Source organism: Amaranthus tricolor, chromosome 1 (assembly GCF_026212465.1).
Source record: "Amaranthus tricolor cultivar Red isolate AtriRed21 chromosome 1, ASM2621246v1, whole genome shotgun sequence".
Lineage (NCBI taxonomy): Eukaryota > Viridiplantae > Streptophyta > Magnoliopsida > Caryophyllales > Amaranthaceae > Amaranthus > Amaranthus tricolor.
In genome coordinates, this window is record NC_080047.1 from 11,112,092 (window position 1) to 11,129,655 (window position 17,564).

A 17,564-nucleotide genomic window follows, 5' to 3' on the forward strand; every position below is an offset into this window, starting at 1 on the left:
GATCTTCACTGAGAATTTTATCATGGTATCAGAGCGGGGAATCAAAGATCTTTAAATTTTTCGATTATTACAGTGAAATCAATTATAGCTTCGAATTTCTGCAGATCTCTACAAGAAATCGTGAGAGTTTGAGTGATTTTCTCTGATAATATCACGAATTGAACCAATCAATCTGCCGGTTCTTTCGTTCATACAGATTGAATCAATCAATTTGTTGTTTCTTTCGTTTAATCAATTTGTTGTTTCTTTCGTTTATTTTCTTTTTCTTTTGCTTGAAAATGGCGGCACATCCGTCAATTCCAGTAACTTCCGATCCAACTTCACCTTATTACATCAATCCATCTGAAAATACTACATTGCCTATCATTTCTGAAAAGTTCTCCGGTGAAGCTTATGGTGAATGGAAGAGGAGTATGATAATTGCACTCGCAACGAAGAATAAATTAGGGTTCATTGACGGAAGTTTGCCGAAACCAGCTGAAGATGACCCAAATTGTGGGGCATGGAAAAGATGTGATGCCTTACATTTTGAGATCATTAGAAAGTTCGATTGCTAGGAGCGTTTTGTTTCTGACTTCTTCTCAGGAAATATGGAAGGATCTTGAGGAGAGATTTTCTCAGACTTCAGGACCTCAATTATATTCTTTACAGCAATCTTTGACGGAATTAAAACAAGGTCCAGAAACTTCAATTACTGAGTTTTTCACTCAGATAAAGGCTCTTTGGGATCAAATTAATCAGATGAATCCATTACCTTCTTGTACAAGTACTAGATGTACTTGTAATCAAACCTTTATGAAGCAACAGCAAGAAGAAAGGCTAGTACAATTGCTTATGAAGCTGGATAATAAGTTTAATGCTGTAAGAACTAACATCTTGATGATGCAGCCCTTGCCAACCATTTCTATGGCATATAAGCTGCTCATACAAGAAGAAAAGCAAAGGGAAGCAAGCTTAATTGATGAAGAATCAAGTAATAGAGCCATGGTATTTGCTGCAAACTATAAAAGAAATTACAAGAATCATTATCAGGGTTCAAGAATGACTTTTCAGTCATCTAATGGAAACAGATTAGTGGTAGCAGGAAAGAGACCTTACTGTGAACATTGTAGAATTCCTGGACATACAATTGAAAAGTGTTTTAAGCTCCATGGATATCCTTCCACTTTTGCTAAAGGAAAAGTAAAGAAGATTACAGCAATAGCTCAAATGCAAGAAGAAAATGAAGAGAAAGCAGAACATGTTGCTCATATCTCTTCAGACCAATTCAGCAGTATTCTTAAGGCTCTACAGTCTCAAAGATCACATGAATCTCAAGTACATGTGGCAGGTACATGTTTCTTAACTTGTTCAAACCAAAATTGGATTGTTGACAGTGGTGCTACAAACCATATTTGTTCAAGTCTAGATTTGTTTGAGAATTATAAAGTGTTTGATAAAAGTCCAAACACCATCACTATTGCTGATGGTAAGCATGTAACAGTTGAACATATTGGAACTGTACTCTTTGATAATGGTATAGAGTTGCAGAATGTTTTACATGTGCCCGGGTTGAAGTTTAACCTAATCTCTACTCATAGATTATGTAGAGATTTAAATTGTGAGATAGTATTTACTCATGATAAATGCTTAATTTAGGGACCAACTTTGAGTCAATCAGTGGAGCTTGGTAAATTGGTGTCTGGGCTATATGCTGTTGATGACAAAACTATGCCAAAGACAGAGAAGATACAAAGTCAGGAAATTACAGTTGCAAATGCAGCTAAAGTTGATAAAATTGCAGAAGATGCAAAACTTTGGCATCTTAGAATAGGACATATGCCTTTCAATAAGTTGCATCTAGTTAATTCTGTTTTTGACAATAAAATAGGAAGTGAAGTGATTTGTCAAGTTTGTCATAAAGCTAGGCAGACTAGAAAACCATTTTCTGTAAGTTTGTCTCAAGCCAAGAAATGTTTTGAATTACTCCATATAGATACATGGGAACCTTATAAGAATAAAACTCATGATGTTTTTAGTTACTTTCTTACTATTGTAGATGATTTTTCCAGAAATACATGGATATTTCTTATGAAGAATAAAATTGATGTTGTGAGCATTATTTCTGATTTGCTTGTCTTCATTAAGAATCAATACAGCAGCACAGTGTTATGTATAAGAACTGACAATGCCAAAGAGTTATGTGAGGGAGATATTTTGCTTGTTTACAGAAAAAATGGAATTAAACACCAGAAGTCTTGTCATGATTCTCCACAGCAAAATGGAGTCGTGGAAAGGAAGCACAGACATTTATTAGAGACTGCAAGGGCATTATTCTTTCAGCAAAATGGAATTAAAATTTCGCTTTGAAATGCGTGCAAAAAGTAGAGTAATAGAAAGACACGAAGAGAATATTTTGAACACAGGTAGTAATATATAAACAGTAACCTGGTTCCACTGTAAAAGTCATGCTTCCTCTGTTTCGAATTACTCGCAACATTAGGAATATTGCACTATTCATTCATCATTCTTAGTTTGTGATTAGTGTTTAATCTATAAGTTAAAACATTGTCAAGTGGGATTTCGTTCAATTTGTCTCAATGCAAAGATTATTAATATCCAATTTTTATAATTTTTTATTATATATAATTTGAGATATTAAGGATTAAATTAGTGCATTGAACTGCGTGAAAAAACAAACGTTGCAAGTAAATTTGAACGGAGGTGGTAGCATTAGAGGCAAAAGGATATGAATTTAAAAGCTACACTATTTATGAAATACGTTCCACTTTCTTTTTTAGTCCGTTATATTAAATTTGTCTCATATTTTTCATCATGATCCTCTCATCTCCTGCATATAACTTATATTTCATCTGATATACATATTTCTGCGGGCCACTTTCCCATAAAATACCAATGTATCCACTTTTCTTAATTTTCCTAACACTTAGCAAGGAGCTACTCCTGTGTGAGACGTCTCTCAGTGAGACGATCTCATACAAGGAGCTCATATGCTAATAGTTTGTATTAGTTGGACTATTAAACCCATGTATAAAGTACATTTAATTCACTGAAAGATCGTCTCATACAATAATTTGTCATTGTCAATTTCATAATATTCCTGGGATAGGAGTAGGGTACAAACTTTACCCTCCTCGGACCAGGATGAAACATGTGAATTGTGAATCATATTTTTCTACCAAAACTAATACTCTAGATTCTATGAAATGTTCTTATATATATATATATATATATATATATATATATATATATATATATATATATATATATATATATATATATATATATATATATATATATATATATATATTTAGAAGCTAAGAGTTGTTAGAAAATTCCAATCTCAATTGCATTAATAATCTCCCTAAATAATTCAGGCCGTTCCCATCTCGTCCACAACCCCAAAAGAGATCTTTTTGTGAACCTTCTACAAGAATAGACCCACCAGTCGATAAAAGAATGGATTTGAGGTGTGGGTACGTTGAGAATTTACATTTCAACGCCCTGTACATTACATCCGCTTTTGCGCTCTCCCAATCATCTCTTACCTAAACAATACCAAAATATAACAACATTACCAAATCTGGACGGTCATTCTTAATAATTTTGGGTCCTAAGCGAACATTAAAAAAAGACCTTTAGTAATACACTTAACTGAGAAACCTAATGTTGCAAGTTCAATCCATGCTACATGCTATTTATGTAAATATTATTTAATTGTAAAGATTAACTCAGTTGGGACCCCTTCATAAATTGGGCCCTAGACAGTTGCACTTCAAAACTACCTTAGAAACGACTCGGAATTGAGATAAAGCAAACAAAGATTTAATACGGATTTTTAATTTTTTTAGCTTTTCTTCAAATATTTTTTAAAAATTATTTATATTATTTTTGTTATAGGATAAGATAAGGGATTGGAAGGACTAGGTGAAAGTTGTAACCATAACTTTACTCGAAAAAAGTTATATTTAGAAACAAAATTGAAATTCGTTAAAATATCTCATCCTATACATGATACATTCATTGATGTTACATGTGGTAATTCGATAGTGGAAAACCAATTACGATAACAAGTTATAACATTAACTTAATTGAGATTGATAATCAAATTTTATCTCAGTTTTAGTGTTTATCACTATTAAAAGCAAATCACAGCAGAATGAACTATTTCTTTTTTTGAGTTGGTAGAATTAACTAATTTTATGCTCGTATTAAAAGTATTATTTTCAAAATATACCAGATCAGGTCTTTGCTTCTGCAACTTCCTTCCTATTATGGCTGCTTTTTCAGGAGAATTTGATGATTTAATGGTCTCAAAACAGTCTCGCGCGATTTGGTCTTGTACACCATAAAACTTATGTGCCTGCAGCAAAATGTTTAAATAACTTGATCGGTAGCTTGTATTATTCATTATACTCCCTGTTTCTTTTTAATTGTTCACTTTAAATTTTCTACTTTATGATAGAGAAATTTTAAATTTGATTTTTAAAATATATATTAAAGAAAAAATATGTTGATTGTGGGATCTTACTAGATTCATCTCGATGCAAAAAATTTTAATATATAATTTTTACTATTTTTTATGATGCCTACTAAGAGATATCGAGTCTTAAAATTTACTTTAAAATGTGTGCAAAAAGTAAAGTGAATAAAAAATAAGTTTTTATAAAATTTTATTTCATTAAATATTTTAATCCATAAAACAAATAAGATATATAAAATTAGAAATGACTTTGAAAAGAATTAATATTTTAACACAAATTAATAAATATTTCTTTTCCTCATGTGGGGCGAGAAATTCCTTCATACATAGTGGGCTTCGTTATCATACTAATACAATTAAGTTTAAAAAGGCTCTTTGTTTATTAGCTTGGCCTAGTATAGACATTATATTATAATATTAGTAAATGAAAAAACTTTTGCCAAAAAATATATATTTTTTAGTAACTACCTATAATCTGAAATTTAAAATTAATAATTTATTAAAAAAGTTATTAATTATATATTTATTGTAAAAGCCAACCACTAAATTAAAATAGGCCAAAATAAGATAATTAAAAGGGAAAATTGTAAAAAATAAACTAACTTTTAATTGATCTGCTGAAAATAAACTCAACTATTATTTTATTTTTAAATAAACCTATCTATTCAGTATAATTACTGAAAATAAATTCAACTATTATTTATTCCTAACTCTTGACTTAAAAAAGAATTTTTTAAAAATTGATATAAAGATAAGTCGATTTATTATTAACAAATATACCTAATAGATAAATTTATTTAAAAATAAATAATAAGTAGATTTATTTTTAACGGATGTAGAATATGTTGGTTTATTTTTTACAATTTACCCTAATTAAAAAGCAATACCTGGTAATAATGCTCGACACTCGACCAAATGGAATAGTTGCCACCTTCATCTGGCAATTTGATAGGATGAGATGAGAAATTTGAGAAACATCCGTAAGCATCCCATGTCTTGTAGAAGGATATAATATTATTGCTTGATTCAGTTGGACTAACTGATAATTCCATCTTTGTTTTTTCAGATAACGATGGAATTGTTGGGATCAAATTAGGAATGGGCTGAAGAAACCCACCAACAACCATGTCAGGTCCAACCTGAGATTAAAAAAATAATAACTAAATAATTAGGAAAATGTGGTGAATCTAATATATGTAACACTTTTCTCTATGGGAGTGTTCTTAATTATGTTAAAATAGATTTATAATTATGTAAAAAGTAACATAGATAAAATATTAATTTTAAATCAATTCGGAATATTAAACTCGAAATTAACATGATAATCCAAATGAATATTTCTAACTTTAATACTCCTTTCCGCTCCTTAATGAAGTTCCCATAAGAAGTGTTCATGAGAATTAAGAAAAATAGTTATTTTTAGCTAGTGAATATATTATTTTTATTGAATAATAAATTTGATGGAGAAAAAAAATAGGGACCATTAACAATTTAAAAATATCAAAAAAAGTTAGTGGAAAAATATGGGGTCCACAAATAATAAAAATATGTTTTTATAAAGTTAGTAGGAAACATGTGGAGACCATAAGGAAGATAAAAGTGTTAAAATGAAGTTAGTTGAAAGTATATGTGTACCAAAAACATTATTAAAATATTAAAATTAGAAAAAACAGGGTTATTTTTGTCCATAATTTGTGACAAAAATAGAAAGATTCTTCGTGCTAACAATAAATGCAACATTCAAAAATGATAAATGGAAACTTATTTAAAAAATGAGGGAGTATGATGTAGATGATAAAATAATGCGTGGACAAATAAAAAAATATGGATAATTATAAAGGGATCACAACCAACCTGTTCATAATGAACATCATGTAAATTGAAAGCTTGGGTCATCTGAATCATGCCCAGTTCACTAACGGGAGATGGAGCTCCCTTTCCGCCAATTATTTTTGGAGCAATGAAAGCATACACCTAATTTAAATAAAATTAGCGAGAAAGCAATTTAATCCTTCTATTAAATTATAAAATAATATTTGAAGATAAAAGATATAAAAGGCTAATTAATTGAGAAGATGATGACAACAAAATTACAAATTTGAATCATTATCGTGAAATTTTCTAAATACTCTCTCTGTTTTTATACGCTTTTGTCAAATAGAATTTATGAATTTTAGAGTTAAACTTTGACTATGATTTTCATTGATTTATAGTAAGAAACATATTTATGTGAGATCTTGATAAATTCTTTACATTATATATTTTCTAAATATCAACTTTTCAGAATTTTTAAAAACTCATAATTAAATTTTATTGGGAAAGTTAATTTTTTTAATTTTGAGCGTTTTACAACGAAACCTTTTTAATTTTTTTCCGTCTAAAACTGTTAATTTTTTTCTTTTTCTTTTATTTTTCAATGCAATACATAAAAGAAAGTTAATAGTTTTGAACAGTTTTGAACGGAAAAAGTTAAAAGAAATTACGGTTGTAAAACGCTCAATAATACAAGGGTACCATTGATAATAAAAAAACTTAAGGGTATCATTGATAAAATGCGAAAAATCAGAGATACCGTTGATAATTCCCAATTTTATTTGACTTTTAAGTTTATATTTATAATCTGCACAAACCATAAAAATGGGAAGAACAAATGAAAATAGAGAGATTACCTTATAGGTACGTTTTGCTTGTGAAAGACTACCATTTAACATTTTTGTTGGTTGACATTTAATTAGGACATCAATTAGTTGTTTTTTAACAATTAATCTATTGTTAAAGTAGCTCTCGACAAAAATGTATTTCCTTTATCTGAAATACTTTTTATATTATGGTTATCGACATTATTCATCATTCAAACTTATTTTATATTATATTGCTGCCAATAAAAAATTTAGTTAAGTAAAATTCGATTTAAATCGTCTAACCACATATTTTATTATACTAAAATTTTTATAATTTTTAATTAAGCAAGAGAAATGCGTACTTTATGAATAAGACGAGAAGAAATAGCGGGTGCAGCCAATCTTCCCCCACACTCCCATAAAAGCGAAAGATAACCACAGCGATAAAAGTATTCCATAACATCTCTAAGGTTTAAAACCTCAAATTCAACTACTTCAACACCTTTGGAAGCAAGATACTTCTGGAAACTTCTTCTAGCACCTTTTTGTGCTACTACAATTGTCTCATATTTGGAAGTGTCCCAAAGTTGTGCGTCCTCGGGAAGATTAAGGGACTGTGACATAACAATCCGAGCGGGAAAGTGCCCTCCTTCCTGCCTTGTACTTAATATAGGATCTTTAACTCCACATTATATTTAAACACCACAGAAAATATATAATTATAATTATATAAAATTGACTATTGGCATTCTGAATTATCAATAATTTAAAGTGAGAAAGTTCAAATTTTTACGACCATACAACTCTACACTGGTAACTTCCACAAAACCCCTTTAAATCGTGTGTCAGAATAATGACAAAAAAAATCAGCAAAAAATCATTTAAAGGGGTGAAAATTAAAAATCTAAATATATATTTAGTTTTCAGTGTATAGAAGTATATTAGTGGTATTTTATGGGGTGCATATTCAACATTTGGGACATATATTATAAGTGGCATTTTCGTAAAAATATTTTAAAAAGTCAAAATTAACAAAACACACCTACACTCTTACATAAAATATGGATCTTTAAAAGACTTTTATACCCTGAAATATTGATTTTTAAAGTTTACACAATTTTAATTGTTTTCATTGATCCTCCTCGAATATTTTGATTTAGGGCCGGCCCTATAAATAGGCAAGAGCACTCTATGCCCCGGGCCTACCCCGAGACTCTCAAATCTCATGTTGAAAAGCAACTTAAAGATGTTAAGTTCTTACTATCTTTCCGGACGGTATTTCCTCCAATGATTATAGCGTCACTTCGAGCCCTTAATTGAAAAACTCGATCTCTTGATATGTTGCTGCTTACCCATTTCGAATCCCCTTTATTCGTGGCTATTTTCCCTGACAATTGACAATACCAGGATTAAACATATACTTCTATATTACCAATTAGCAATCACATAAGTCTTACTTTCTCCTATTTACTACTCCATTATTGTTCGATTAAGTTTTTTTAACTCCATTATTAATCATTTTTAATTGTATTTTACTCTTAATATATAAGTTGAATTACAAAGTCCGATGACGGCAATTTCTTATTTTATTCGTCTCATGTAAAGATTACTAATAAATAAAATTTTTATAATATTTATAATTTACTTATGCATTGTTAGATATATTTGGGATCGACAATTATATTGAATAAACATTGTCATTTAAAAGCTAAAAGAAAATTTGAAAGGTGAGAATCATTAGAAAGTAATCTTATACAACTTTCTCCCTTCTAAAATACATAGCATTAGTCTTATACAATTATACTTTTATAGATACCATTCAGCTTTCAAGCTTATTTAATTTTATATATTATGACTAATATATAAGAAAAAAAATAATTAAGTGGATTTTTTTTAATTATCTAATTGTATACTTTTAGAATGTCAAATTTTTATAATTTTTAGCTATTCATTATTTTCATATAAATGATCAAAAATTATGCATTAAATTGCATAAAAAGTAAAATTAGTCATTGGCAGACTATTTGCCAAGCTCGACCCACCCACTTGAAAACGGGTAGGATTGGACAACAATTTAGAAAAATAAAAACAATCTAGAAAAATAAAAATATTTAGAAAGGTAATACCTACCCCCGTTAGCGGCAAAAAAACTATTATCCGCGGGTGAAGTCATTCCTCCACTTATTTTATAAATATACAATTTTCTAAAATTTATTTTATGAGATTAACGGTTTCAATGCTTTTGCTTTAGATCAGAAGTAGGCCTTTAATTTCATGCTTAACTCTACTTCCTTTCTCTTAGGTACGGCAAATCTTTGATATTACCAATTAATTGGCTATTCTCGATATAACACATAGATACAATCATGCCAAAACTTTAATTTAAACAATACGAAAAGTTTTAAGTTATGAACTAACAATATATGAGAACATAAAAACATAGTGCGGTTATTTACTTAATTAAATATAAAATAAAAAACTTATATGCACACCCGCTAAAAAAGAGGACGGGTAGTGGCAAATAAAGTAAGTTTGCTAAAGCATAAACTTTTGAAATTTTAAATCTACATGTAGATTTTTAGAAACAAGTCCGATTCGCTATCCGCCCAAAATTATCCATAAACACTTCTAATAAAAGTATATATAGCAATGCAACACACTGAGTGGAGTATAATGTGTACCATCAAGGGTCATGGCATATTTGAGAACTGAGTATGGGATTTTGGAAGTAGCCCTGACAATCAAAGGAGCATTCACCTCTAGGCAAGATTTTAAAGCTTTCTGCAGGACCAAACATAATATAAAACCTTATAATTTAATAATACGATTAAAGTAAATCACAAGGCCGAAAAACAAAAATATTATGGTTAATTCTAATAGAATCTTGCTGATGAATGTTTTTAAATAGTAAAATAAAATATATTTTATACTTTTAATTATACAAACATCAATTATCTTATCTAATTTAGGCATATAATCTAGTGAATAATTATATCATGTTTAAATGAGATTTGATTCATCCCGACCCATTAAAAATTAAATTATGCCCCAGCCTAACCTGCCCGTTGAAAATTTTACCTGACCCAATCGATTCGATGAGGACCTCAATCTCTATACAAATACTAATTATTTTAGAAGACTTACCTCACCCTAATGCCCTTGCTCTGTTTTTTAAGTGCAAGATTTTTAACTTCAGCGAGTGTAGTATGAGATCGACTCAATATGAGGCAAACTCATATCATATGTTAATTTATTTTTCTAATTAATCGCTTTAAAATTGTAAGTAATCGCTTTACTAATATTAAAGCGATCAATTTAAAATTGTAAGTGAAAATTTTAATTTATGCTATAATTGGCCTCTTTAAACTGTTACATGTCCTCTTTATTAAGTATATTAGTGATCACTTTAAAAGTATCTAAAATGATAAATTTAAAATTGTAATAATCACTGTACGTTTATAATTGGTCATTATAAATTATAATAATAACCACTTTAAGACTATAAATACATATTAAATCAATCCCATAAAAATCATGGCTTTGCAACATTTGAGAATTTGTTTGCCAACTTTGGAAAAATGTAAAGAAACGCAAAAATTTTACCATGAATGGGTGTTTTTATTGTCCTTTTGCAATTTAATTCACCTTCCTCTTCAACCATCCACCAAAAAGTGGGCACATTTTTATCTCTTTATCGATTTCTTAATTATTGTCTATCAAAAACAAATTTTAAATCTTTGAAACACATTTCAATAGAAAAATAAAAAATTGGGTGAATATTTTATCAATCCTCCTCTAAAGAGTTTTAATCTCCTATCAAACTTTCACTTATGTATTTAACATCATATTTGCTGTCAGATGATTCTTTAAAATTAAAGATAATTAATATACTGATATATGCATGCTAATATTATTATTTTTTAAAATATTTTTTAAAATTAAAGATAATCACACACTCAACTTTTTTTAGATGAAATATAATAAAGGAAAAACATACCTCGACCATATCACCATGTAAATCTTCTCCAAGCACATCAACGTGTATACCTTCACTTCGAAGAGCTTGAATCGCCTTGCCCTTCATATGTTCTAAAGGATTTCTAATTCCAATCACCACTCTCTTTATCCTTGCCTATCCATAATTCACCAATTAATATCTTAAATTAAGCCACATTTTCATTATGTTTTTTTTTCCTTAAAATTACCTTTTAAAAAGATTACGCTAACCGACGGCTCTAGACATTTATTAATAAGGATAAAAACAAATTTATGAATTAATCAGAAGATATTTTTAAATTTTAGTTATATGAATATAATTATGTTACCTAATACAACATAAAATTTAAAAATATCACTAAATCACAAATTATTTTTATCTTTTATTTTATTATTTACTTTTGTCATGGTACTGTTTTTTAATTAATTTATTTTTTTAATAATTAGCAACATATTACCAAAATAACCTTTGACCTTTTCCGTTGACCTTGACTTTCGGTCAATGGGCTTTTTCTGGAAGTCCCATCTTCCTTGAATGGCCCATGGGCCAGTTACCTCTGAAAAACCCTAACTCCCCACTCTCCCACAATGCATGGCTCTCCTTGTCTCAAGATGAATAACTGCCCACTCTTCCCATGATCAGTCCACCTCCCATTACTCCCACTACTCCCATGATAGTTCACTTCTTCTGCAACTTCCCTTCCTCACCATTATAAATAGGGGCTACCATCAAGGAAGGAGGATCATCTGAAAGAGCTTTCCTAGTATCCTTGCTTACAGTACTTCCTTAGCCTTCCCAAACACTAGCACTAGCTCTAGCAATCTCAATCCCGACCTTCCTTCTTGCACTCATTCTACAATCTGTCATTCATTAATCTCCGATCTACGTTCTGACTTGAGTGTCGGAGGGGTTTTCCGGAAGATCACCCCCGGACAAGGCTAACGTGTTGTTTTGCAGGAATTCAAGTCACTCCCTCCCACGAGTAGCTCATCTTGATCACACTTCTGTCTATCTCCAGGTATTTTAAGTGTCTTTTGCACTTCCCCGTTTCATATCGAAACAACTTTATTATTTTAAATATATTATTATTCTTATTAAATAATGCTCCGAGATGTTTATTAGTATTTGCCATTAAAAATAGTTATCAAAAACTACTAGTTGCAATTTTTTTTACCTAATATACCCCTATGGTTTTACTAGTTATTATACGTTTTGTTTTTATGCTATTAAATACTCTCTTTTATATTATTAATTGTGTCATTTTCTTATTCGGTAAATTTACTTTATTTGTTTCATTTCTATGTAAAATTAAGGTTTTTTTAACCAATTTGTCCACACGAGTTCTATTTTATTACAAAAATACTCATATAAACTTTATAATTATTGTGGTCCCTTCTCTTATGAGTTCTATTTTATTATAAAAATACCTCTTTTAACTTTACAATTTGTCTTAAAACACTTCAACCAGAAATAGAAGGGAGTATAATTTTTATGCCCTTATTATTTTTTTGATTGCTCATAAATATTAATAATTTATAATAGTATGCATTATGATTCAAAAGAAAAAAATATAAGACAATATTGTTTTGTAAATAATGAGAAAAATTGATAGTAATAATTCATACTTTTGATTATTTTCCAATAATCCTAATTTTTAATTATAAGGTGTATTTACCTAGAAAATACTGGTAGACTTAAATTAAATAAATAAGATTAAAAAAATAATAAATAATATCTAAAATTAAAAATAATGCAAATTATGTAAGACAATTAATTTTAGAAATGAAGCTAAATCCGTGGTATGTAGGAAGTAGGGGGGAGTATAGAATTAAAAAATTTTAAAGGTAATACAAAATCATTTCCATCTCTAACGAGCATGCCCAAAAACAAGGAAAGCATAGTGAAATAGTAGAAAATAATGCTACATCCTATTTAGATTCATAAGTTTAAATATAATCATGCTAAATTTTAAATTTTTTTTAGTCTTAATATATGAATTATTAATATTAATATTTTTATAATTTTTAATCATGTATAATTAGAGATATGCTTAATCAAATAGGATAGTTAGGCTAAATATAAGGAAGTATTAAAATAAACCTGAATAAGAGCAGAAACTGCAGTATGATCGCCATGAATATAAGCAGGCTCCATGTTAAGATAAGCCGTGGCACCTCGACACCATTCTCGACCGGCTTTAACTGCCTGAACTTCTGCCGGAGTAGCTCCTTCGGCATGAAGATAAGCTTCTCCGACGATTCTTCCGGCTTCAATTATTACGCATCCGAAATTAGGATGCGGTGCTGAGATTCCGGCGGATTTATCCGCCAATTCAACGGCGCGTTTTATGAAATTTGCGTCAACTTTGTGTGAGTTGGTGTTATTGAAGTTAATGTTAGGGAAAGCGGTGGACGTTGGTGGGAAGAGGCAAGCTTTGGTTATGAAGGACGCCATTTTTGTTGTGCTTGTAATTATATTTTGTTGAGCACTGCTCAGTGCTTGACCAGAGTATGGAAAATGGATATGGTATCCCAATGTAAGCACTCAATCATTTTAAAGCGGTAGCTATTTGCGTGGCACACTGATTAGTAATTTTTTATTTTCAAATTAAAATAATAGGAGTACTTTTATAATAATAATAATTGTCTTGAGTTGTAAGCTTGGAGCAATAATTAGAAATTAAAGAATAAAAAAAAACCAAAAATAATAAATTACTTGTTTTTTTATAATAATATACAAGTATTTGTTTATATGGTTTTGCGAAAAGGTGTTCGTTCGGATTATCAGGTCGGTTTTGAAGGGATGTCAATTGGTTTGGTTGTGTTTTGGATTGATTATTTTTCAGATACGTGTCGCGCCGGATAGCACTCGGGTTGAGTCGGTTAGTCACGGTTGGCTTGAAGATCAGTTATTCGAGTTATCGGCTTTGCACCAGTTTAGTGTCAGTTGAAGTTTTAGTCGAGTGTCAATCGGTCTTAGGTGGTCATCAGTTAATAGTTGGTTCAATTTTATCGGGTACAGATTGGGTTCGAGTTTTTTTTTTTGAGTAGAATTCAACTACAAGTTACTATCGATTGAGTCAATATCTAATAAGTTGCTAGTTGTTTTTAAATTGATGATCAAATTCTCTTTACTTAAGGGAAAATACTTACATTGCAAATCAATTAGTGATTATTACTTTGTTACTTTTACTTGTTTTATTGTAAATTAAAATTTAAGATTTATCATTTTTCATCTAATTTGATTTTCAGATTTTTGAGAGATCCTAATATCCAATGCCAATGAGAGTAGTTAAAAATTTCCAATCGGATATATAAAATATCTGATATATGCTATCCGAATTTAACCAAAATGATTTTTTTTAAAAAATATATAATTTTATTCTTATGAATATTGGATATCTAAATTTGCTTATAATATGCGGATATCCGATAACTGACTTCGAAATAATGTCGAACATCCAATATCCGATATTCGACTATTAAAAAATAATGGCATTCGAAAACCCGATATCTAGAAATTGATATCTAAATCTGTATCCAAAACTTTAATTTTCAAATCAGATCTCCGATGCAAATTATAATTACGAATTGGATATCCTAAGATTCAAACCAAATCATAGATTTCGAATCATCAGATAGTTTTTGCTCAACCCTAATTGTAAGTGATCACTCAAAGGTTATAAGGAATTACTTTAACTCTAAAAAGTGACCACTCAAAGATAAATTGAAACAATAAAAATTAAAGTGATGAAAATTACGCTGCCATGAATCCAAAAGAAAAAGCCTAGTCGGTGGCCATCTCCATGACAAGGAAGCAGACTCGGTTTTTTTAGTTGACAATTTCAGCAAACTTCAAACGATTGTCATTTGTTGCTCGTTTGTCGGAATTGGGCATATAATATACCGTTCAAAAGTTCTTGAAGTCTAGTTTCCAATGCCGCAAACCTTGCATTAAAGAAATCTTCCTATAAAACGTTATGGCTAAAAGAGTAGACATGTATCAAATTTTAACTCTAAACTTTTGTATAAGCACTCTTCTCTTTTGCTCATTTTCTTTGTAGAACAATCTCACCTGAGCTTAAATCTCCTTAGTAAACTCCGTCATCATTAAAACCATAAGAATTATGCTTAAAACAATCAAAACCACTCATAATCAACATGAATAACTAAAATGAGTAATGTAGCATAAATCTTCAAAATAAGCACAAAATTACTAACAACGACCATCATTAAAGAGTATAAAATAATATAAATAAGTGCAAATAATTACACTTATCAATAATAAGTGATTTTGTCCTCAAAAAGTAATGCTTGTCAAGCTTAATTGCTCATAATATAGATGTTCATTCACTTTACATATATGAGCCTATAATATAACTTCTCAAATGACCATGATACCAACGCTAGAATAATGAAAAACCGAACAAAGATTCAACAACATAACACAATTTGCATTGTGATTTGTGACCATTTATTTGAATTTTTAGCAAACTGAAAACCAAATATAAAAATGATAATAGATTTGAGGACCAATATATCTAACTGTGTTAATGGGTCGTCTTACAATGCATCCCCTTAACGACTATACGATTCAACTAATGTTTTCAATGCTACTCTAGATGAACCTTCTTCATTCAATGCAGCCTTAGCCTTACACTTCAAATCTAATACTCTTTTCTTCACAACTTCACCTTCTAAACTTATAATTTGCTTAACTCGCTTCTCAATCTCGCTTGAGCTCATAAAACCATGTTCAGACTCATTCATCGGTAATGCAATCCCTATCTCCTCGACAAGTAAAATCTTATTAAATCGTTGTTCAGCATAAAGCGGCCATGCCACCATAGGCACACCAGCATCAATAGCCTCTAAAACCGAGTTCCACCCACAATGCGTTACGAACCCACCCAATGACTCATGACCCAACACCCCAATTTGTGGGACCCATGACTTGACTACAAGACCCCTATCCTTAGTCCTATCCAAAAACCCATCCGGAAGGATGAGATCCAAATCCGGTTCAGGTGGGGGCAAAAATGCATCACCTCTGTCCTTACTAGGTGGGGCCCTAACAGCCCACAAAAATCTGACCCCACTTTTCTCCAACCCAAAAGCTATCTCCCATAATTGCTCCTTAGAAAACATACCCCTACTCCCAAAACTCAAATACACCACACTTTGACTCGGTTGTGAGTCGAGCCAACTCAGACACTTATGTCTCTCCCTCTCCCCACCCTCGGCCCGATTAGCAATCAATGGCCCGATGCAATAAACGGGAGGGATTTTAGTACCAGGAAGACAAATCCCTTGTTTTAAACCCATAACACCTCTAACCTCTAATGAATCAAAAGTATTGATAATAAACCCATCAGATTTTGGCAAGATTTCAGTCATCTTAACAAACTCATGATAACTCGCCCCGCGATCGCGCATACAATGAACTACATCGCTTGAAGGAACAGAGAACAATCCAGGAATCTGAAGTAAAACATTAAGATTCCGGTAAGAATCAGTGTAAATTTTGTGGTAAACTGGGAAATTAAGATGGAAAGCAAGAACAGAAGCACCAGAAGCCCAGAAAAAGAAAGTGGGTATTTGAAGAGATTGAGAAACTTGTAGTGCAGAGTAACAAAAGAAATCAATAATGAAAGCAGAAATTGGGGAAGTTTGAGAAATTAATTTGAGGGCGTTCAGAACATTAGGGTTGTTGCTATTCAAAGTTTCGAAATATATTTGTTCCATATCTTCATATTTTGATGGATCTCCCAGAAGAAGGGGGAGAGAATGGAAGTTGATTGAAGGGTAAGAAGAAGCAACAGAAGAGAGGTAAGAAGAGTAAGATCCAACATTGAAAGGGAAGTTTGGGATGAGAATGGTAATGGAAGATATTGAAGAAGAAGAGTGTGATAAGAGTAATTTTCCAAGCTCCACCATGGAAATTATGTGACCGATTCCAGGTGATGGGTAAAGTACTATTTTCGCCATTGTTCCAATTTGTGTTAAAAAGGAAGAAATTTTCGGGGAAATATGAGCAGACCAAGGAACCTGTCAATTTATAAATTATAACACAATTGACCATTAAGGTAAGATTAGACCTAATTGAGCTAAATCGAATTAAATATTTAAATATCACCCAATATAAAAATTTTATTAAAGGTTAATTTCTTGGCCCCACTCAACTTGTCTATACATCCAAAAAAAAATATTTTTGTGAAAAATGTTGATGATAATCATAATATTCCATTCGTTTTTTTAAAAGTCACAAGTCACATTTACTTTTTAAGTACTATTTATTAATTATTATTAATTTATAATATATTTTTAATCTATAAATTTAAACATAATTAAATGGAATTTTATTTAATTCATTTCAATATAAAGTGTATTAATATCTATTTTTTAAATTTTTAATTACGCACAATTAAAGATATTAAAAATTAAATTAGTGTATTGACAAACGT

The 17,564-nt window shown here is 30.3% G+C and overlaps 2 protein-coding genes across 2 annotated transcripts; both read right to left on the bottom strand.

Annotated features, from left to right (window-relative positions):
• Positions 1-3,317: 3,317 nt before the first annotated feature.
• LOC130800076 (riboflavin biosynthesis protein PYRR, chloroplastic-like) lies at positions 3,318-13,644 on the bottom strand. The gene is made up of 9 exons (XM_057663431.1): positions 13,202-13,644; positions 11,102-11,236; positions 9,786-9,885; positions 8,366-8,491; positions 7,467-7,780; positions 6,338-6,457; positions 5,371-5,622; positions 4,238-4,363; positions 3,318-3,548 (listed from the first exon to the last, which is right to left on the bottom strand). The coding sequence occupies exons 1-9, from the start codon at positions 13,553-13,555 to the stop codon at positions 3,318-3,320; spliced, it is 1,758 nt and encodes a 585-aa protein (XP_057519414.1). The 5' UTR covers positions 13,556-13,644.
• A 1,620-nt stretch (positions 13,645-15,264) lies between these two features.
• LOC130800086 (UDP-glycosyltransferase 88B1-like) lies at positions 15,265-17,230 on the bottom strand. Its single transcript, XM_057663440.1, has one exon. The coding sequence runs from the start codon at positions 17,086-17,088 to the stop codon at positions 15,679-15,681; it is 1,410 nt and encodes a 469-aa protein (XP_057519423.1). The 5' UTR covers positions 17,089-17,230; the 3' UTR covers positions 15,265-15,678.
• Positions 17,231-17,564: the final 334 nt, after the last annotated feature.

Bases quoted from the DNA above. Each gene is read 5' to 3' on its own strand.
- LOC130800086 (XM_057663440.1), bottom strand. From the start codon at position 17,088: ATGGCGAAAATAGTACTTTACCCATCACCTGGAATCGGTCACATAATT.
- LOC130800076 (XM_057663431.1), bottom strand. From the start codon at position 13,555: ATGGCGTCCTTCATAACCAAAGCTTGCCTCTTCCCACCAACGTCCACC. The intron at 9,886-11,101 runs GTATGTTTTTCC...TTGGTCCTGCAG, and splicing joins TACATGGTGATATGGTCGAG to AAAGCTTTAAAATCTTGCCT. The intron at 8,492-9,785 runs GTACACATTATA...GTCAATTGTCAG, and splicing joins ATATGCCATGACCCTTGATG to GGAAAATAGCCACGAATAAA.